We start from the raw sequence: 23102 nt of genomic DNA, 5'->3' as shown, positions 1-23102 counted from the left end.
CAACCCCGCCTCCTCACTAAGATGAAAGTTTTTGTCTTTTCCTTACTCAGAGTTGCTCTCAGATCAGTCCCGAATCACTCTTAAGCTAAGACTCCTACGTAAAAGTTTTTAAGCTAAATTAAGAGTTTTCTGAGAGGATTCTTAGAATCTTTATGAATACGGGCCCAGGTTTTAAACGGCACAATGATTTTTCAAAGATGCAAAATAAGATCCAATGTCCTTATGTCAACTGAAATATTTAAAAGACAATACCTTACATTTGAGTAAAGAAATGTGTTAGACTTAATCTTCATTAAATTTACAAAATGCAACAGTACAACCAAAAATAACTATAAAAAAAAAACTACAATTGAGTTTAAAAATATTTAAAAACCTATACAAATGCATAGTTCCACATAATGTGCAAAATTACTGCCAAGAGTGTGCATTTTTCACTGGCCTGCTTACTATTTTCAGACATAAATACTGATCAATTATACAAAGACAGACTTTTCAATTATATGAAAGCCCTGACTCCTCCCACTGGTACATCATGTACAAAGAACAATAACATCTTCATCAACAGTCAGAGATTGAGTTTAACCTCTGCACTGTGATTCCACTTTATTGTAGTCAATGTACCTGACGGATTTTCTTAGTCCTTAAAGACCTCATGAAATCGATTGACGGGTTCAATACTCTTTCCTGTTCAGACGTATTTCCTATTGAAACAGGAAGTTGGAGCGGGACATACTGATTTCACAGGGTCTTCGTTTGAAGTCTATTCTTTTGCAAGGATTTAAATGTAATGTAGCGATTAAATATTTTGCAGTCATCAAAAACAAAGTCGCAACATGGACCCAATTTGTTATGAATAACATTATAAATGCGTTGCTGTTACATTGGCCTCATCCTCTATAGTGAGTGCCGGGTTGTCATACATCTCTAAACTCTTATCCTTGGTTTTCATGTCATCCTTCTCTTCATCCTTCTCTTCTTCTTTGCAGCACTTGCAGCAGCAGCAGCAGCGAGTCCTGCAGAAGGTCATGCCGCTGGTCACCACTTTGTCCCAGGGTTTGAAGGAGTGCAGCGGTTTGGGCAGGAAGTCCCAGTTGCGGAGGAATGATGGCAGGAAACGTGGGCAGCGTTTCTGCATAATGTTTACCACGATCACAAAGATCGCAAAGACCAGCACGGGCACTCCGACCCCGACCAAGACCTGCCACCCCGCGATGGAGAGGCCAAGGACTGAGAGCGGGAAGAGGAGGAAGCACAGGATGAGGTACACCGCAGCGAACCAGCGGTACTTGGCAGTGCGGTTGCCCAGGGCTTTGGCCAATCTGATAGGGATGCGTGTGAAGGGGATGGGATACCAGAGCAGGATACCGCTAATGTTGAAGAAGAAGTGACAGAGAGAAATCTGGAAGAAAACACAAATGAAAGTCTTTAATCTACAACCACAGTAATAAGATCAAGTCAAAGGGAAATAAGCGCAGTAACAAACCTGTAGAGAGTTGGCCAGGGTCTCTCCAGGACTGGCGAGAGCAGCTAGAAGAGCAGTGGTGGTGGTGCCAATGTTGGAGCCCAGCGTGAGTGGATACGCCCTCTCAAGACTAATGACACCAATACCTGAACAGAGAGAGAAAATCACTGCAATAAGCATAATATACAGCGGGCAAATACTAGATAAAGCTGGTTGGAGGGGATGCACAGATGTGCTGGCTGTGATGTCACATCATGAATATTAATTTGATTACACATTTGATCTTTTACTGTTTTTTTAAAAAAAATAGTCTGTGAAGATGAGTTGGAAGTTAATCATCAAATACATCAATGTAATCAATAACTTAGTGATTATAAATCATCTTAATTATAAATACAATCGCACGCAGTGTCTAATTTGTTCTTATTTAATACACTACTGTTCAAAAGTTTGGGAGTGGGATTATATTCAAGTCTCTTCTGCTCACCAAGGGTGCATTTATTTAATAAGAAATGCAGTCAAAACTGTAATATTGCTAAATATTATTACAATTTAAAATGACTGATTTCTGTCCGAACGCATTTTAAAAAGTAATTTATTTCTGTGATCAAAGCTGTATTTTCAGCATCATTACTCCATTCTTCAGTATCACATGATCTTCAGAAATCATCCTAATATGATGATTTGCTGCTCAATATACTTTTTTGGTATCATCAGTGTATTACTAGCATTTAGTTCAAAAGCCATTCAAAAAGCATTTTTATAAATAATATAAATATAAATTAATGTAAACTTTTATTCAGCAAGGATGCATTAAAGCATGTATCTATTTCTTAAAAACAAACTAAAAAACTAGCTGACCCCAAACTTTTGAACAGTAGTGGTGTATTTACACAGTGATTCTGATTCACAATCATCTGATTCTGTCGGACATTGTGGGATCGCCTTTTCTAAGAGGGATACATGCAATACCTTAAAATGCTACATAAAAAGTCTAGGTAGGCTTATTCTATTGAGTTAACCATAATATGTTTTAACCTTCAACAATTTAGAAACCAGTCCAATCAATCAGGTGTCCTTACTGACCGACTAGTGGAGTGATGGCTGAGGTGAAGACAGAGCTGCTCTGGACAATGAAGGTCATTCCGGCTCCAACAAGGATGGCGATGTATCCAGTGACCCAGGCGAAGGGGAAGGGGAAATCTGGCAACAGTCAAAGCCGTATTAGAAAGGTCATGAACAATACATTTAGTACATGGATTTATTTCTGATTATTAAGTGATAGTTGCATTAAAACTCTTCACAAATCATTGGCTAAAATGCAAGCACAAGTATGTGAGGCAGTGGCGTAGCCAGGGGAGGGGCCATGGGGGCACTCTCCCCTCCTGAAAACTGATTGGCCCCCCAGTGTGCCCCCACCCTTCTACTTGTCTGTCACTCACAAATTCAAATTATAATCTTTCAGTTTAGTAAATTACTCATGATTGCGTCGCGATGCTTCTCAACGAGGACCAAGAATAGCGAGCTGCTGTTTTCCAACGAAAAAAGCACCTATTTTAAATAGCTTATGTTTTTCGATTAACGAGTTGTTGCAGTGCAAGAAGTGTTTGGTACTAACGGTGTTACAGTGTACTTTCGGTGTTAGACAGACCAGGTTCGATGACGATGTTATCTCCTAGAGCAGACCAAGATGCTAAATATTATATTTACTATGCTCCTCTGATGCTGAATGTAAAAGGGGTTTACTGCGTTACGATTTACTTTTTTTTTTTTCGGCCGAACGCGCCGATATAGGCAACAACGCAATTTAAAGCAATGGTTTAAAAAAATATATATATAATAGCAATTCTAATAAAGTCATTATTGAATCATGCAGTCGATTAGCAACTTTTTTCACTCAAGTGAGGTGACGAAACAAATCGTGTAATGTTTATCTAACACTCCACATTTGAGACTTTTTTTTTTAAGTCTATATGGGTGAGACACATGCAAAAACATTGTTTTTCTTTACTGCTCAATTTTGAGATTTGGGGCTGTTTGTCTTCAGTAACATGTCTTCTTTCAAACTTGTGGTGAAAAAAAGTCCAAAATACACATCTTTATTTTTCTACACCTTTAATCTATTTGCGTCTGTAGATTCCTAATAAATTCAGTTGGCGTTGTAAAATCACCATGGTGCTCCGCGATTGCTGTCTACACCCTGGAAAGCTCTCTCTCCCCCCCTTCACAGACGTTATTGACAAAACGTCATTTGATGACACCCAGAAACATTCTCAAAAAAATCATACATAATTATTTAATGCATGATTAAATAGCAAAATAAATAACTAATACTAAAATAACACTGGACTAATTAAGCTATTCTAAACTGTTTTATAGGATCCACATATTTTACATGTTAAACTAAAGCTACATTTTTGAACAAGTAGCTTTCTAACAAAGTATGGATATATGATATTTTTAAATCAATATGCTCAAGATTAATTAGCCTTGACATAAGTAGATTTTGTTTATTCATCAATGCAAATTTACTGCAACTGCTGCTATGCAAATTGAATGGGATGTGGATAATAAACAAAAACATATAATGAAATTATATAAAATTTATATTAGTTATATTAATTTATTGTGTATTTATTTCTATGAATTATTAATGTTATTCTGTATTTATATAAATATTATATAAATAAGGCTATTATATATATATATATATATATATATATATATATATATATATATATATATATATATATATATATATATATATATATATATATATATATATTATAAGGCTATTATAAATGAATTATATTATTATTATTTGTGAGTTGTACACTATTCATACATTGGATTATTTTATTTATTACAGTTTTTCTTTCACTTTTGTAAAGTGAAAAGTTAATACAAATTGTATTTGATTTTTTTTTTTAATTTAGAGCAGTGAATAACTGCTATTAAAATATAATAGGGTATCACTGTTTATTGCTGATTTTAAAGGTTACTGAAATGATTTGGATATACAGTTCAAACAACACAAGATTGGCCCCTCTGTATTAATCGTGGCCCCTCTTGTGCCCCCCAGTTGAAAAAATCCTAGAATCGCCCCTGATGTGAGGAGTTATGAGCATGTACCTGAGTATGGTCTGAAACCAACAGCACATGCACATAAAACACACACACACATCTGTGGCACTCAGACACACACAGGCTCATATAATGTTCCTGTTCAGCTCATCAGACAGCAGGACTAGACAACCAGCGCCGACTATCATACGACAGGATACATGCTAACACACTTCCAGCAAGTGCTACGCCTACAGGAATGAGATAAGATTGAACTCCGGGAAGGGTGGGGAATTGCCACATGTATGTTTTTAGTTCAAGGTCAAATATTGTCTACATGTGTCTTTGTCTTTCAACTTAAAAGTTTAGTGTTGATACACATTGTCACAAAGAGTGCGTATCAGAGGTTAATGTTAGCAGTTAGCAGCAGAGCTTATCAGCAGAGGATTCATCCCCGATGTTGACTCACCTGTGTTGAGCACCTTTTTGATGACGACCGCCACCTGACCCTTCAACATGGAGTTCAGCAGCTTGACGATCAGAATCAGGCAGGTACAGAGGGCCAGCAACGACAGAGCCAACAAAATCAAGCCCACCGCTAGGTCAGGTAGATTAGCGTACACAAACATGTGAGAACCTGAAGAGAGAGCGATGAGGACCACTTTGTCAGGACTTACATAAATTATAAATCAACGCTCATGAAATAAAGATAATTTACAATGCTTTATTCGTCTGCCTAAGCAAACATTGCTTAAACTTTAGCATCATGTAATATTTAGCTGATTACACTCTGATTACAAAGGCAATGCACATTTGCTACTAATTTCTAAAGAGTCATTTGTGTGACTCTTGCAGTATTATTTGAATAAGCTTTTACTTTAAACATGCTGCAGACTGTGTCATTGATGTAAATCACAGAACGAAAGATAAAGAAATCACTGCTCTACTGGCTGGTTAACTTTGGTGCTTTAATAAAGATTAATCTATAGTCACGTTATAGTTTATGCATATACAATTAAGAGTTTATATGAAGATTGTTTTAAGTTCACTTAAATCAGTTATGTTTTTCAAAGCTTATAAAATGTTAAAAATAATGGCTTTCAATAATGTTCTGTTATGTTGAATGGCTATGATTAATGATTTGAATTGAGGGAAAATTGTGTTTTTACAGAATCATCAGAAGCAGTATCGGCATCTATGATACTGGCGTTTATTAATAACAGGCTACTTAGTAAAAAGATAACATTAAACATTTAAAATATGCCACCTTTATGTTATTCCAACATTAATTTGGAGATTCAATTTGAAATCATAACATAAATATATTATATTAATAACCAAATAATTGTGATTAATTACAGATTTTTTGTTTTTTGAATCGAGCTCTACTATTTTTTTTTTCAGATTACTAAGAAAGCTTTATGCATATAGTTATATGCTGATTCTGGTTAAAAATCTCAATTAAGTGGACCAAATAATATTGCAAATCTTAAAAGATACAGAGGGCTATTTTCAGATATTAAGTACACCTTGACCATTATGCTTACTTTGCGATCATTGCTATTACTACATCAAACCACGAAAATCCCAGTAGCTGCAGTTTCTTGCTTTACTTGATAGTTAAAACTTTTTTTTTTTTAAATGGTTGCACCAGGGTCAGTTAAAAAATCCATGGAAGAAAAAAAGTGCAAAAGGTGTAAAAAAAAAACTAAAAAACAAATTATTTTTAAGATAAATGAAAAAATAAAACTGACACTTTTTTTCTGACACTGTTAAAATAGCATAAAAATAGTATAGATGGGTGACATATATGTAGATGCCTTTATCTTTTAAGAACTGGGCATCAACAAATTTGGGGGTCCTTGGCATTAACCTCTTGAACTCTGGCCACGCCCTAGGACCCACCGGTGGGTCCGCGGGGAGGTCATAATACTATTTTTTAAAAATCTATAAACTGTGAAGCACAAAACTAGTCATATATGGTATTTTTTGAAAGCGTAGAACCTCTGCTTTCTTGCAAGTCCCATGGTATTTGCATTAATTTTACATAAAAGAAAATAATAAGGTATAAATTCGTTCTTCCACAACCACCCCCCCCTTGAGAAAATCAGATGAATAATGTTCATATTTCATATTTATAGCACACAAACTCACCAAACATGGACAAGTCACACATCAAATGAAAGCTCTCACTCTCAGGAATGTCACTGTGTACTTTATTTCACCGATCTTATACATTACAGTGACATAACAAATAATAATTTTCAAAAGAATCACGAAAACTGAAATTACTTATGTGAACAAGCAAACGTATGCGTCATATTTCTGCGCTGATAACTACATCTGTGCTCACATACTAGCCTAAAATCCTATATCAGCTTTTAGATTAGGTTGTTTTCTTCAAAATGAGAGCATTCTCGTGTGTCTGTGAGCATGCATGGCTAAACGGCACTATAATATGTCTCAGATGCGCAGATCAAAACATGCAATGCAGCGTAAAACATGACCAGTATTTGTATCGACTCTCTTTGATTCCTTTCGACTTGCAATGACGTCATCACGCAGTGCGTCCTATGTCATGAAAGCTGACAGCCTCCCCTCTCCATAGACACATCGATCAAGCTTCTAGACCATTCAGAGCCCGAGTTGTTCCTTTCCAAATTTGAGGAGGTGGGACTAAAGAAAACGGCGCAAACGGGCGCAGATGATTATTGATGAGTTGATCGGAAGTTTGTTTTGTGATTTTGGATAGCGTTTTAGCGAATTATTGCGTGCTTTTATTACTGTTAGAGTTATATGTCTCTGAAAAATGACTTCAAGAAAGTTTTTTGTTGGTGTGGAGGCGGCTTTGGAGGAGTTTGATCGGATGTCCGACACTGAAACTTGCAGCGAGGCTAGCTAGCTTTGACTCGGTCAGAGAAGCTGCTTACAAACTGGGAGAAGACCCTGATTTTGAGTAAGTATACGTTGTTTCTATCAAGCATTTGTAAGTTGCATGCTAATATTATTATTGCATTAATCTATTCATCGATTGCATTCATAAGTGTATTGCCTTGTGCTGTTTATGTCTTTCATGTAACGTTATACGCGAATTGCATTCATCGGTTGCCTTCGTTAGTTGCATGCTAATTTGTTTTTGCATGAATTTATTTATCAATATTATATATACGTGTACTGCCTTGTGCATTTTTATATCTTATGTATATGTGAATTGCATTCATGTGTTCGTTACATATTTGAATTACACACACGCAACGAACACATGAATGCAATTCACATATACATAAGATATGCAAGGGTTGTTCTCATTTATTTATACATACTCATGGATTTGTGTATGTGTAATCATTATTTTCCTCTTTCTGTTACTTGCATATCTGGATTATTTTTGTGTATGTCATTTTAGCATGTATTTTGGGATTGCAGTGTAAATTTATACATTTTTGTTTTGTTTTGCAGTTGTAGCATCCAGTGGTGAAGAATGGGAGCCAGCAAGTCAGGATACTTACAGTATTGTTCAAAATAATAGCAGTACAATGTGACTAACCAGAATAATCAAGGTTTTTAGTATATTTTTTATTTCTATGTGGCAAACAAGTTACCAGTAGGTTCAGTAGATTGTCAGAAAACAAACAAGACCCAGCATTCATGATATGCACGCTCTTAAGGCTGTGCAATTGGGCAATTAGTTGAATTAGTTGAAAGGGTTGTGTTCAAAAAAATAGCAGTGTCTACCTTTGACTGTACAAACTCAAAACTATTTTGTACAAACATTTTTTTTTCTGGGATTTAGCAATCCTGTGAATCACTAAACTAATATTTAGTTGTATGACCACAGTTTTTTAAAACTGCTTGACATCTGTGTGGCATGGAGTCAACCAACTTGTGGCACCTCTCAGCTGTTATTCCACTCCATGATTCTTTAACAACATTCCACAATTCATTCACATTTCTTGGTTTTGCTTCAGAAACAGCATTTTTGATATCACCCCACAAGTTCTCAATTGGATTAAGGTCTGGAGATTGGGCTGGCCACTCCATAACATTAATTTTGTTGGTTTGGAACCAAGACTTTGCCCGTTTACTAGTGTGTTTTGGGTCATTGTCTTGTTGAAACAACCATTTCAAGGGCATGTCCTCTTCAGCATAGGGCAACATGACCTCTTCAAGTATTTTAACATATGCAAACTGATCCATGATCCCTGGTATGCGATAAATAGGCCCAACACCATAGTAGGAGAAACATGCCCATATCATGATGCTTGCACCTCCATGCTTCACTGTCTTCACTGTGTACTGTGGCTTGAATTCAGAGTTTGGGGGTCGTCTCACAAACTGCCTGTGGCCCTTGGACCCAAAAAGAACAATTTTACTCTCATCAGTCCACAAAATGTTCTTCCATTTCTCTTTAGGCCAGTTGATGTGTTCTTTGGCAAATTGTAACCTCTTCTGCACATGCCTTTTTTTTAACAGAGGGACTTTGCGGGGGATTCTTGAAAATAGATTAGCTTCACACAGACGTCTTCTAACTGTCACAGTACTTACAGGTAACTCCAGACTGTCTTTGATCATCCTGGAGGTGATCATTGGCTGAGCCTTTGCCATTCTGGTTATTCTTCTATCCATTTTGATGGTTGTCTTCTGTTTTCTTCCACGTCTCTCTGGTTTTGCTCTCCATTTTAAGGCATTGGAGATCATTTTAGCTGAACAGCCTATCATTTTTTTGCACCTCTTTATAGGTTTTCCCCTCTCTAATCAACTTTTTAATCAAAGTACGCTGTTCTTCTGAACAATGTCTTGAACGACCCATTTTCCTCAGCTTTCAAATGCATGTTCAACAAGTGTTGGCTTCATCCTTAAATAGGGGCCACCTGATTCACACCTGTTTCTTCACAAAATTGATGACCTCAGTGATTGAATGCCACACTGCTATTTTTTTGAACACACCCCTTTCAACTAATTCAACTAATTGCCCAATTGCACAGCCTTAAGAGCGTGCATATCATGAATGCTGGGTCTTGTTTGTTTTCTGACAATCTACTGAACCTACTGGTAACTTGTTTGCCACGTAGCAATAAAAAAAATACGAAAAACCTTGATTATTCTGGTTAGTCACATTGTACTGCTATTATTTTGAACAATACTGTATTTTGTGTGTGTGTGTGTGTAAAATAAAATGCAAGAACAGAACTTTGCCTTATTTTGCTTATTCCATGACATGAGTTTTTTGAGGAAACTTGTAGACATAAGACATTCTGTCTCTTCAGGTAAAGCTACAGAGCTTGGAGACTCCAACGCCTCCTTTTGGTTAAATCTAAATAACTTTTGCTTAGAAGATGTTATCAACAAAATTATTTTTTTATCTTTTTACTGTCACCTAGTGGAATCAAAAGAAACTTTCTGCAGGGAAATAGACCTAACAGGTCCTAAATAACAGACTCCTAAATAAAAACTTACTTTAAAAAATAATACAAATCTGACTTTGTTTCCGTGTTTATCACAATATAGTAAAAATACAAAAGACAAAATATGCAATATCTTGTGCTTGTGTTAAACTTCCGAGAGTTTTCTGTAAAATAAGACCATTTTTATAAATTTATTCCAAAGTATGTGGTTAGGGCTGTCTTTTAAGTTCAGCTATGCTGGATTCAGTAATCAAAAATGGTGACTGTACACTTGGAGAGTCTAACGCCCTCCTTTCGATTAAAGCTAAATAACTTTTGCTTAGAAGATGTTATCAAAAAAATTCTTTTTTCTCCTGTTTAATGCCACCTTGTAGAATCAAAAGAGATTTTCTGAAGTGACATAGACCAAACAAGTCCTAAATTACAGACTCTTAAATAAAAACGTAATTAAAAAAATTATAAAAATCTGACTTTTTGTTAGTGTTTATCACAGTAATGTAAACATATAAAGTACAAAATATGCAATATTTTACCCATGTTTTAAAATTCAGAGAGTTTTCTGTAAAATGAAACCATTTTTATAAATTTATTCCAAAGTATGTGGTTAGGGCTGTCTTTTAAGTTCAGGTATGCTTGCTGGTTTCAGTAATCAAAAATGGTGACTGTAAAAGTACACTTGGAGAGCCTAACGCCTCCTTTCTATTAAAGCTAAATAACTTTTGCTTAGAAGATGTTATCAAAAAAATTCTTTTTTCTCCTGTTTAATGCCACCTAGTGGAATCAAAAGAGATTGTCTGAAGCGACATAGACCAAACAAGTCCTAAATTACAGACTCTTAAATAAAAACTTAATAAAAAATAATAATAAAAATATGACTTTTTGTCAGTGTTTATCACAGTATTGTAAACATATAAAATACAAAATATGCAATATTTTACCCATGTTTTAAAATTCAGAGAGTTTTCTGTCAAATGAGACCATTTGTATCAATTTATTCCAAAGTATGCGAGTAGGGCTCTCTTTTAAATTCTGGTATGCCTAATTCTGTAAAAAATTCAAAATATGCTGCAGAGCTGAAGAGGTTAAAGATTTAAAAACCTGCGACATGATATGCCAACAATGATCTTCAAATTCTCAGTCGAGGAGCTGCTGAATGGTGCATCTTGAAAGAGCATACTCTTTCACAGTTGACGGACCACAGAATGATTACATACTCAAACCCACTGAACCAAGTCAAGGCTGGAATTTCAACATGCGATCTAACTACTTGCATTGATTTAAATCACTCAAATTCATACCCAGAGCAAAAGCCCTGCTGCCAAACTGGCAGAGGCTCTTTGTTCAGGTGCACTGGCCTCAGGTGCCCGAGGCTGTCATGAAGAATAGCCCTATTGAAAAGGTAGAGTAGATGGATGGGGTGGGGGGAAAGGTGAAGCTCAGCATTTAAGAGAAGCCATTGTACTCATGGAGGTTAGAGCGAATGGCGATCGATGGCTTAAGAGCTGAAATAAGTCAACTATGTAAGGAAGACGGGAAATGGATTGATATTAGGCTTCAGCTTCTGGTGATTCGGGAAGTTCCTGCGCTGGTTGCTACAAGAGCCACAAAGAAAGCAGAGGCACTTACATTTGTTCAAGTTGATGGTTTCCGTTTGGTTCTCTTGAGTCCAGATCTGGCCGTCCTCCTCCCAGCAGAGGGCGTCAGGCGTGCAGTTTGCGAATCCAGGGACCGTTATATTGACGAGGTTCTGAAATGGACAAAAATACATCTTCCTAAACCCTTCATGACAGAGAGAAAATGAAGCTTTTGTCCTGGCTATCACTGAACGAATACGTTAATCTAACAGAAATATACACAATAATAATGGCACAGAAATAAACTTATCTTAGCATTATGCTAACACCACAAGCTATCGGGAGTCAATCTCTGTGTGCAGGATGTTGTAGGTTTCAATCAAAACGTTTTCCAAATGCAAGGTTTAATTTCAGTTAAAATGTTGCCTTTAAAGAAAGCTGTCAATGTAGACAGCAAGGCAATGCACTAGTTTTAGAATAGAGCAACAGAGCTACGCTTAGAGCTAGGTTTATCTGGAATTTAGATAAAAGTCTTGCATAACAGTATTTGTATAGAACCTATGAATAAAATAGAACCTATGTTTATCATCTGAGTTCCCATCAGTGTGACGAATCCCATTTCCTTGTGTTTTAACAGCCAAATATAGTGACCGTGAGAAATGGTGGGTGTTCTGCACTTTCAGATTCTCACCGTGACTTTCTTTGTTTTACACCAGATCTTAATCAGACTTTTGTTTCGGGCTGCTGGGTCTCCAGTGGCGATGTCACGGATCACAGAGGTGTCCAGCTGGAAAAAAAGGAAAAAGATTGTCAAAGAAAATACATGTGCTACAGCAGAGAGCAAAGCAGGTGTTTAAAGATAGCTCAATTTCTCTAGTTTAAGTATTTTTTGTGATTTTTTTTTACTTTTGCAAAATTAAGAATGTGCATCAATGCTACAGTTTTTATTTATGAGTTGTTGTTTATTCTAATTGAAAATGTAAAATACTGTCGTATTTAAGTCAATTCTGTACTCGTCCAGATAAAAACACCCTGTTATGACAAAATTCCCATCTCAGCAAATGCCCTCGTAAACAGTTGGTTTGAGAAAAAAAAGAAATAAAAGGAAGTGTCAGTATATTTGATCTGTGCATTAGGTCTTAAAGTGACAGCAGCCTAATAAACCAGCTGCTGTCAAATGTTAATTTATAGGACAATAACAATGACACAGGGATCAGCTGCATGATACAGTTGCATTTGGATGCTGTTGAAAAGTAAAACCTAACAGGTCCACTGATCTCACCTCAATGATGTTTTTGGTGAGGGGTTCGGTGATGACCTTTAACAGGTCTGGAGCATCTGCACCCGTCTGGATGTTAAAGGAATCAATTATAAGTTTGGTGAGTCTGTAGAGGTATCCTGAAGCCACCTCCAGAGGCAACAGCACCAGGACAGACAGCCAGTTAAAGAAGTCATGGACCGTAGCTCCAGCAAATGCCCTGAGGCGCACAGAATCAATGACAAAACCCATTTCTCAAATGTTCAACTCGAGTTCCTTCATCAGAAAGTAAATTCAAAGTAACTGAAAAAATGCTAGATCAACTTTTGCACCACTCAATGACTCAATGCTTTCCATGACTGCATGGATACAAAACTAACTCCTTAGTTGGTTTTACCTGCGAAACTCGTTGCGGTCTCCCGCTTGCATCACAGCCACGATGGTGTTTGTCACAGAAGTGCCGATGTTAGCACCCATGATGATTGGCACTGCAGACTTCACCTCCAACACTGCAATTTATTTAAAAATGAAATAATTTGTAACATTATAAATGCATTTACTATCACAATTGTTTAAATGAATGTATTCTTGCTGAAAATCTATATTAATTTATTTAAAAAAAGAATAAGGACCCCAAACCTTTGAACTGTAGTGAGTGAACAATATAAACCAATATATTTAAAATAGAAAAATAAGACAGAATCAATCTGAATGTGGTAGAATACACACACAGTCATTTTCAAGGGTGATATCAGGTAGTGCAATTTCACAGCACATTTTACAGTGGATATTGATTATCAACTCAGTTACAATTTGTGCTACTGTTCTTACACATAAGTGCTTATCATGAGGGATGAAATATCTGTATGAATATGAGTCACACACACACACACACACAGAGAAACTCACATCCAGACGACACCATGCTGACCACAATGGAGGACGAGGTGCTTGAGCTTTGAACCAGAACCGTGACCAGGACTCCGATCACCAGGCCAGCCACAGGGTTCGACAGAACCGCATTGTCCTGGAAGATATCGCCAGCTGCCTTCCCTGAGCACAATGACAAAACCAGCAAACCATGCTATTTGTGTCCACAGCACCTCCGTTTCTGCTCAGAGACAACCACTCTCCATTATACATTAACCATGTTAAACCGATTTCCTATGATAAAGCACCGTTGTTTGAAGTACATGATCACTGGTGACCTGCCAAAACCTATCAACATATAGTTTCTAAAGTTTTAAATAGTTTCGATGGTTGTTTAGTTTTAAAGTATAGGCAAGTACTATAGTATATAGTCTAGTAAAGTATAGTAGTATAAAGTTAAAATAAATTTATGATAAAAAAGTTCTAACAATGGGGTTAAACCCCCGCTTCCACAGAGGAAGATCTTAGGCTTGTTCGACTTCATGCAGTTTTGCGCAAACCGATCGTCGGCTGACTTGAAGCAGTGCATGCCGGTTAGAAATTTTGTCCGACTTGATACAGCGCTGACGCCACGTGACTGTGACGTGTGCCGTCAAAGTACCACGAGAACGATTCGAGAGTAGCCGGAGAACTCAGCCAGCGCAGCTTCTGAAGAGCGGCTGCACAGGTTCTGATGACGACACAACTGATCCACGATTGGCTGGATTCACTGATGACACCGATGACGTGCGTTTCAAGTTTATTGCGAGTCGGCTTCAGTTTCAGAAATTCTCATATGGACTTTAAAAACAGTTCAATACGTTTTTATGTCGTCTTCATCTTATAAATCATATTTATTAAATATTGTTTTACTGTATTTACTTTATTGTTAATATAAAGTTTGTGTATGTTTATTTTGCATGACTTTCTTTTTTATACAGACCTTTTACAGTATTCAGCAGCATAACCTATTCAAATGAGCATTTTTAAGAACTAAAATGTTAATCTAAAAAGCATACAATCTAATGTGGTCATAAATGCTCCTATACAAATGATACATAATACATTATGTTCCTCCATTTGTTTGGTTTCTTCATATTCTCTAGTTTATTTAGCTGTGTTTATACTTCACCTGCATGTGGTTAGCAAACTGCTAACAACTTGCTGTAACTTCAACTTGACAACACTGTTCACTTTCAAATAGTTGGTCTAAATCACAATATAAATCCAACAGAATTGTGCTTTTCTGTATATGAAAATCAGTGGTGTTATGTTTAAAATGTTAAAAAGCTCAGCAGGAGGGCACTGTAAATCTTGTTGCTGAAACCTTCTTGAAAAACACATACCCACCAGGGAATTTTTTATAGGTTACTTTTATCATTTTGTATAAGCAGAAACACCCATGTCATACTGATAAAGTATATATCCAATATGGTATCTTGTTTTGGAAGGCACCCTTCCAAAACACCACTTTTTTTTTTTTTTTTTTTCTCAAAACACCACTTATACACACATTTAAACGCGATCAAGTAAGCAATCGCACCGGATCTGCCATGACTGACGTAATTGCAGCAAACTACGGGAGCCACAACGTGTCCGGCTTCATATCTCCGCTTGCAGCTCCTCCCCACCTGCACGCGGCTACTCTCGCCGATCGGTTGCATCCAGCCGCAGCCGATGTCGAACACACCTATCGCTTCAACAGCACTGCCTGTTTTAGCTCCACCCACCAATTCTACATCAATGTCTGTTTTAGCCCTGCCCACCAATTCTATATCATGAGGTGTGTTCGACATCGGCTGCGGCTGGATGCAACCGATCGGCGAGAGTAGCCGCGTGCAGGTGGGGAGGAGCTGCAAGCGGAGATATGAAGCCGGACACGTTGTGGTTCCATAGACAGTAAAAGAAATGGACACAGCGACCCCATTGGAACTCAATTGAGCTAAATGAAGCCCAGTTTTAGCGTTTTTTAGCACTTCCGTTTCTGACGCGCAGACTCAAACGAAGCTTGACGACGTCAGCAACCTGTCTGACAGATGTAAATCTTCTAGTAGCTGTGTGTGCAAACTGCCATCGTTAATCTTGCAGAGACAGCGAGCTTGAGCCGGGAGTTCTTTGTCGTGAGTGAGCAGGAGTAAGTATTCTGATGAATTATTTTGTATAGTATTTTAAAATGTAACGCCAGTACGCCATATTTAGTTAATTGCCTGCGAGCTTCTCCACCTGTCTGTACGGTAATGCGACAGAGAGCCGAGTGGTTATGACGCAATCGTTAGCCTATTTTTTACAAAAACTGTTTATACGGGGCCATAATGTAACATAGAAGGTAATGGAGCACTTTATACATTGTCGTGTATCTTTAGAAATAAATAATGGACAAACAGAGTCTTTAAACGCCTCAGATGTAAAGTTATTCGCTGTCAAAGTGACGCCAAAATGAATGGGAGTCAATGGGAATGCTAACGCAAGTGAAGTTCTGCTAAAAGATGGCAGCCCCCACCCGACTTCAACTTCCGGTCGAGTTCCTTGCCCCTTGTGTGGTTCCCGTAGTTTGCTGCAATTACGTCAGTCATGGCAGATCACGTGGCGATTGCTTACTTGATCGCGTTTAAATGTGTGTATAAGTGGTGTTTTGAGAAAAAAAAAAAAAAAAAAAGTGGTGTTTTGGAAGGGTGCCTTCCAAAACAAGATACCATATTGGATATATACTTTATCAGTATGACATGGGTGTTTCTGCTTATACAAAATGATAAAAGTAACCTATAAAAAATTCCCTGGTGGGTATGTGTTTTTCAAGAAGGTTTCAGCAACAAGATTTACAGTGCCCTCCTGCTGAGCTTTTTAACATTTTAAACATAACACCACTGATTTTCATATACAGAAAAGCACAATTCTGTTGGATTTATATTGTGATTTAGACCAACTATTTGAAAGTGAACAGTGTTGTCAAGTTGAAGTTACAGCAAGTTGTTAGCAGTTTGCTAACCACATGCAGGTGAAGTATAAACACAGCTAAATAAACTAGAGAATATGAAGAAACCAAACAAATGGAGGAACATAATGTATTATGTATCATTTGTATAGGAGCATTTATGACCACATTAGATTGTATGCTTTTTAGATTAACATTTTAGTTCTTAAAAATGCTCATTTGAATAGGTTATGCTGCTGAATACTGTAAAAGGTCTGTATAAAAAAGAAAGTCATGCAAAATAAACATACACAAACTTTATATTAACAATAAAGTAAATACAGTAAAACAATATTTAATAAATATGATTTATAAGATGAAGACGACATAAAAACGTATTGAACTGTTTTTAAAGTCCATATGAGAATTTCTGAAACTGAAGCCGACTCGCAATAAACTTGAAACGCACGTCATCGGTGTCATCAGTGAATCCAGCCAATCGTGGATCAGTTGTGTCGTCATCAGAACCTGTGCAGCCGCTCTTCAGAAGCTGCGCTGGCTGAGTTCTCCGGCTACTCTCGAATCGTTCTCGTGGTACTTTGACGGCACACGTCACAGTCACGTGGCGTCAGCGCTGTATCAAGTCGGACAAAATTTCTAACCGGCATGCACTGCTTCAAGTCAGCCGACGATCGGTTTGCGCAAAACTGCATGAAGTCGAACAAGCCTATGGACTGTTTAGCCCTGCCCACCAGTTCTATATTATGGACTGTTTAGCCCTGTCCACCAATTCTATATCACTGACTGTTTAGCCCTGCCCACCAATTCTACATCACTGCCTGTTTAGCCCTGCCCACCAATTCCACATCACTGCCTGTTTAGCACTGCCCACCAATTCCACATGACTACCTGTTTATTCCTGCCCACCAATTCTACATCACGGACTGTTTAGCCCTGCCCACCAATTCCACATCACTGCCTGTTTAGCACTGCCCACCAATTCTATATCACTGACTGTTTAGCCCCCCCCACCAATTCCACATGACTACCTGTTTATTCCTGCCCACCAATTCTACATCACGGACTGTTTAGCCCCGCCTACCGATTCACACACGTAGTGTAAATAACGAGAGGCATACAGGTCTATGCAGAAATCAAACCATAAAGATGTTCCACAGAAAACAAGATGCTGTTCAGTGTCAAAATTTGGAAAAACACATGCTCTTGAGCGCGTGAATTAGTGTACACAAACACGTATCTGCAGGTTGATTCCAGTTGTTTATTAGTCAGTTATTGACGCTTTTCTTTCCATCCATAACGTGTCTGTATCCAGTATAGCATTGTTCCCACAGCCGTGATATAAAGCGCTGTTTCTCTGGCATTTTCAAAGGCACCAGAAATATAATACTGTGGCTTGGATTGATACACAGTCTAATGGTTTAACGAAATCCAAATGTAATAATCTTTACTGTAACAATTTTTATGGTTCTTACATTTCCTATTTAAGCCAATGGAGATGAATGAAGTTATCAAGACCACACTGATTGTAAAGCAAAACGTGATTGGCTAGAGTGAGAACGTTCTATGACTGGTCAGCGAAGTATTGCTGTTATATGATTGGCTCGAACAGACGGTGGGTGGAGTCACGTGTTCTCATTTTATGTATTTATGAATTTAATGTTTGTGAAACTTTAAGGGGGGGGGGGTTCAATGGGGGTTTCATGTATTCACATTGTTAAAGAAATGGATTCTCATGCTGAACATGGCCAATGTTAAAAAAAAAATAATAATTTAGAAGAATGACTGAGAATTTCGGTGCCGAAAATTTTACTTCCGGATTGGTACAAGTTTCGGATGTTTTTTGTTTTGTTTTTTTATCATGGATCTAATGATGTAGACGAGAGTGGAACTATATGAAAAGCGCCCATGCACACTTTGACCAGAGGAGAGCGAGACCGCGCACATCAACGCGCTTCCTCTGGATATGGTTGGCAGCGCTGCATAGGATTTGTTCGAGAATGTCTCCAAATAACAGTGTTTTTGGATGTGAGGGAAAGTTTCAGCTTCCCCAAGAACCCAGCGTTACACGAACAGTGGATGCAGTTTGTTTTTCCGGGGCAGCAACAGAGTGTATCAAGTGCCTTTGTGTGTTCTGGTCATTTGAGTGACGAATGTTTTATAAACAAGGCCCAGGTCGACGCTGGATTTGCACATGGTTTGCTATTAAAACATGTAGCTGTCCCTGTGTAATACATGTGCTGGTGTGTAGAGTAACGTGCACGATGAAGAAGATATATATCAAAGAGCTCTTTTAATGCTCAAGGGAGAATAAGGACACATCCAACACAAATCTAGAAACATCAGAACTTAACATCAATACATCACATTAATAGCGGACAAGTGGGACCTAATCAGACAGGGTTTTTAAACACAAGTAAAGTAATCAGGGGAATGGAAACAGGTGGGGGTTAATCAATTAACAAAACAAGGAACGGAACATGACCAAAATAAGCAAACACAAAAGGAACAAAAAGTCCATGATTGTGACACCCTGTGATAAAAGACCCCATTCATGTAAGTATAGTTGCATCAGATTTCTGTATTTTGTTGGAAATCAGCAAATAAGTGAATATATATTAATGGAAACAACACGAAACATCAGTATTATAGCTCCGCCCATGGCATGCCTCCAGGAGCTCTGCTTTTTCTGGAAAGAATCGGAAAGCTGTATTTTTCTTCTATAAATATGATAAAACTAGAGACTTTTTGGAGATATGAAGGACGCAGTACTACTCTACAGGTACTCAAGATTAACATGAGATTAGGTGAAACTGTGTATGTTATGTACCCTTTAAGATTTATTTGCGGATCTCATTCTATTTATTTGTCAATATGTTTGATTTTTGTTCATCTCTTTACATTTATTAGTGGATAATAATTTATTTGGAATTATGCAACAATTCTACCTCCATAGAAGAGGGCCTCATGTTTCAATGTCTTCGCTGTATTTACTATTTCTTATTTCTGATTAAGGTAAAATATATCCAAAGCTTTTCATAAAGGTATAGCCTAATATTAAGTTACAGTACTTTGGATTCTTAGTAAAAGTGCATAAATTACTTTACCAAAAGGTCTATTCATTTTATAGTGTAATGCAGTGCACTGTTTAATCGTATATCATTTTAGCACAATCACAGAGTTCTAAAAAAGGACCAACAACTTTGAAAAAAGTTGGAAATTTCAAAGAAAGTTCAAGAAAGTTTACTGCACCTCCTACAAGCTGGAAAGCGGAGCTCAGGATGTCCAGAGAGCAGACGAACACGTAGAGCAAGCCCAGCAGAAGAATAAACTTCACGATAGACTTGAGAACGCGCAGAACCTTCCCCTTCGTGTCGAGATCTGCAGAACCAGACAAACACAGACAGAGAGCGTGACGCGCAGGAGTTCAGCTCGCGCCCCGCGCTTCATTCACACTGATACACTGACCTGACCATTTCACCCCGGTGTCCCGGAGCTCGGGCAGGTCCCACGGGTCCAGCTCCTCCTCCGGCTCCGACTCTTCTGTCGGCGGGTCGGGCTCGGTCGCATCTTTGCGCGCGCGGTATGCTTCTGTGGGAGAAAAGACACGCGTCTGAAGACGGACAGAAACCGGGAACAGAGGAGAGGACGGAAGTGCGCCTCTGTGTGGACGTGGTTTGGTACCGGACACGTACCGAGTTCCGCAGGCGGCGACGCGGGATGAGTCTCAGGCAGCGGAGGCATCGTCTTCAGCCACATAAACATACAAATAACATGTTACGATCAAGCCGTTTAACAAGTAACATTTTCTCAACATTCACCTTTTCTCCACATGAATGCTTTGCTTTCTTTGTGTCCCAAAAGTCTGCTAACATCTGGCCAAAACAAAACTGGAAAGTACATCGAACATCTTTTCTTTCTCTCTTTCTTTGAATTATTCTCATTTAAGCAGTGATTAAAACAGAAAACAATATCTTATAAAAACGTAAAATTTAAAGAAAAAAGTATAGTCTTTTCTTAAAAACATTGTTTAAAACAATGAACAGTTTAAAGTAAAATAGTAAGCGTAGAAGTTCAAGTAAAAAGTTATTTCTTTCTCATTAAGAAAACGGTAATGAACAAATAAAACACGGAAAAAGGGAAAAAGTCTTTCTTTCTTTTCTTTAAAAAACAACGAACAGTTTAATGTAAGAAAAGTTAATGTAAAAGTGAAAAAAGAGCTTAGTAAAAAAAAGTACAAAGTGAAAAGGTATTTCTTTCTCATTTAAAAAGCAGTGATTAAAAAAAGAAGTGATCTTTCTTTCTTTCTTTGATCGTTGGCTCACCTGTTGTGATTGTGTTGAATTGCCCATGTGTTAATATCTCACAAATGCTCACAGCTTCTTTGTATTTGCTTATAGAAACAGTGATCAATCTGTCAGCAGATTTACGCCAATATTTATCAGTTTCCACCACACAGTTAAGCAACAGTTTGATGACAGATATAAAGCACTCCCTGACACTCATGATTCAAACTCATCGACAGTGATCACATCCTTACTAAGATACACCCAGACCACTAAAGACAGAAACACTGCACTGCCCAGGAAACAGCTCAAGAGCCTCAAATCTTTGTCTTGGACATATTAATATTAATTTGCCTTTAAAGTTTCAGGTAATACCAAGCATGGTTTGCCAAGCACTGAGCAGCATTATTTTAGTGTGGTTGTCCTACCTGTCCTGTGCTGTGTGTGTGTGACTGCTGCTAGTCCAGTGGATGTACCTGTGGAGGAGGTGCAGGTGTCTTATATACACCTGCAGCAGGACAGTCCTGCTCGTGTCACTGATCTAAAGTCCGGAGCGGGTGGAACAACACACACACAGCGCATGCATGCAGCCTCAAATACAGGCCAGTTACCAGCTCAAACAATCTGACAGAAACTCTAAATAACACACAATCCTGCAGCCATTTCATGCACATTAATTAATGTGGGGAAAATAGCTTTTGCAAAATTGCATCCTGATTTTTCTGTCTGCATCAGAAAAACGTTTACTATTCTATTCTATTCTATTCTATTCTATTCTATTCTATTCTAGCAGCACATGTAGTTCTCATATCACGAAGTTTAGATCCGTCACTATCAGAGTCTGCCCTCTATTGAAATAAGGGCATATTACAGGTGGGGTCTGAAAGCTTACCTCAACTTCAAGATGAGCCTAAATGTCTGCGTGGCCACATCTTAAACTGTTATTATTACTCAGTAGGGGTCAAACACTGCATCTTAATGACATTGTGCTAACAAACCAGTGTGAGTGTTAAAGTGACCATGATTAATGTTCAGTGATTAAGAGTCATGTTTGTCAGTATTTGTGAGCTGCAGTCCCTCCCATCTCCTTCTATACACACTGTGTGCAGTCAAAGGTGAGGACCAGGTATATTCATGTACATAACACACACACACACTTCCCTAAATAACAGCAGTACTTTAGACATTCTGCCATGTAGAAGCATGTTAAGGTAGTTCTTTTATATATACTGATAAAGAAAATAATAAACTAACAGGGGTCTTGAAATAGTATTTATATTTTGACCCAAATTAGTATGACTATATGGTATTTTACTATAAATGTTAGTATTTATAGTATTTAGCATTTGTCTATATATGTCACGGTGTCTATTCTGTGTTTCCCTGGGTGTCCACTAGTGGTCTCACTTCTCCATAGACACCTCACCACAGGCACTACAATTCCCACAAGGCCTTGTCCCTTCATCACAGTAATTGCACTCCTGTTATTTGCACTAAGGTGTCTTCACTTCATAGTCATTACCCTGCCTAATTAAACTGGTCTGTTTCTGTTTGTTTTCATGGAGTCCGTCATTTCTGTCACCCAATTTCCCTGTGTTCATAGTTTTCGAGTTCCTGTTCCTGTTTGTTTGTGTTTTGGACTGATTTTTGGTTTTGACCCCCTGCTTGTTGGATTCTGATTTTGTATTACCCATTAAAACTCACACTGCTTTTGGATCTCTCGTCTCCTGTGTCCCCGATCGTTCCAGAAGGACTCCATCATGTCTAGATCCAGTGGTGTGGATCAAATTAACCACCCTCCGCCAAGAGGGGAATGAGGTGGGTATTCTGGACCCTGGCGGGTGGACTGGGATATAATGATGCGGCCCTGAAAAACCTTTTCAACGCCGGCCAGAAAGAGAAATGGATCAGCTGGAGGCTTTTGATTTTTGAGGGTTCATTTTTTACCTACAACATCGATCTCCGTGGGATACCCCAGCCACACCTGTCTCTCCCGGTGGGATGGCTGACTCTAGACCGGGGTCTACAGACAGGAGAACCGCCAGCCCAGCACCACTGCACAGTATGACTCACACTGCTTTTGGATCTCTCGTCTCCTGTGTCCCTGTGTGTCCCCGATCGTTACAATATATTACCTGTGGATAGTCAGCATGATCATTTCACATGGTAATGGTAAATGGACTGCATTTATATAGCGCTTTCAACAGACCCCATGG

General features: G+C 38.1%; 1 protein-coding gene across 1 annotated transcript; it reads right to left on the bottom strand.

The window, feature by feature from the left end:
• Positions 1 to 220: 220 nt before the first annotated feature.
• LOC113068682 (sodium-dependent phosphate transport protein 2B-like) lies at positions 221 to 21359 on the bottom strand. The gene is made up of 13 exons (XM_026241496.1): positions 21315 to 21359; positions 20296 to 20347; positions 20069 to 20191; positions 19853 to 19981; positions 13672 to 13815; positions 13160 to 13271; positions 12787 to 12982; positions 12196 to 12291; positions 11557 to 11677; positions 4995 to 5162; positions 2549 to 2665; positions 1484 to 1608; positions 221 to 1399 (listed from the first exon to the last, which is right to left on the bottom strand). Exons 2-13 carry the CDS (start codon positions 20342 to 20344, stop codon positions 860 to 862), a joined length of 1920 nt encoding a protein of 639 aa, XP_026097281.1. The 5' UTR covers positions 20345 to 20347; positions 21315 to 21359; the 3' UTR covers positions 221 to 859.
• Between the last annotated feature and the right edge of the window lie 1743 nt (positions 21360 to 23102).

Source organism: Carassius auratus, linkage group LG48F, assembly GCF_003368295.1.
Source record: "Carassius auratus strain Wakin linkage group LG48F, ASM336829v1, whole genome shotgun sequence".
Lineage (NCBI taxonomy): Eukaryota > Metazoa > Chordata > Actinopteri > Cypriniformes > Cyprinidae > Carassius > Carassius auratus.
This window is presented reverse-complemented; position numbering and strand designations above follow the sequence as displayed.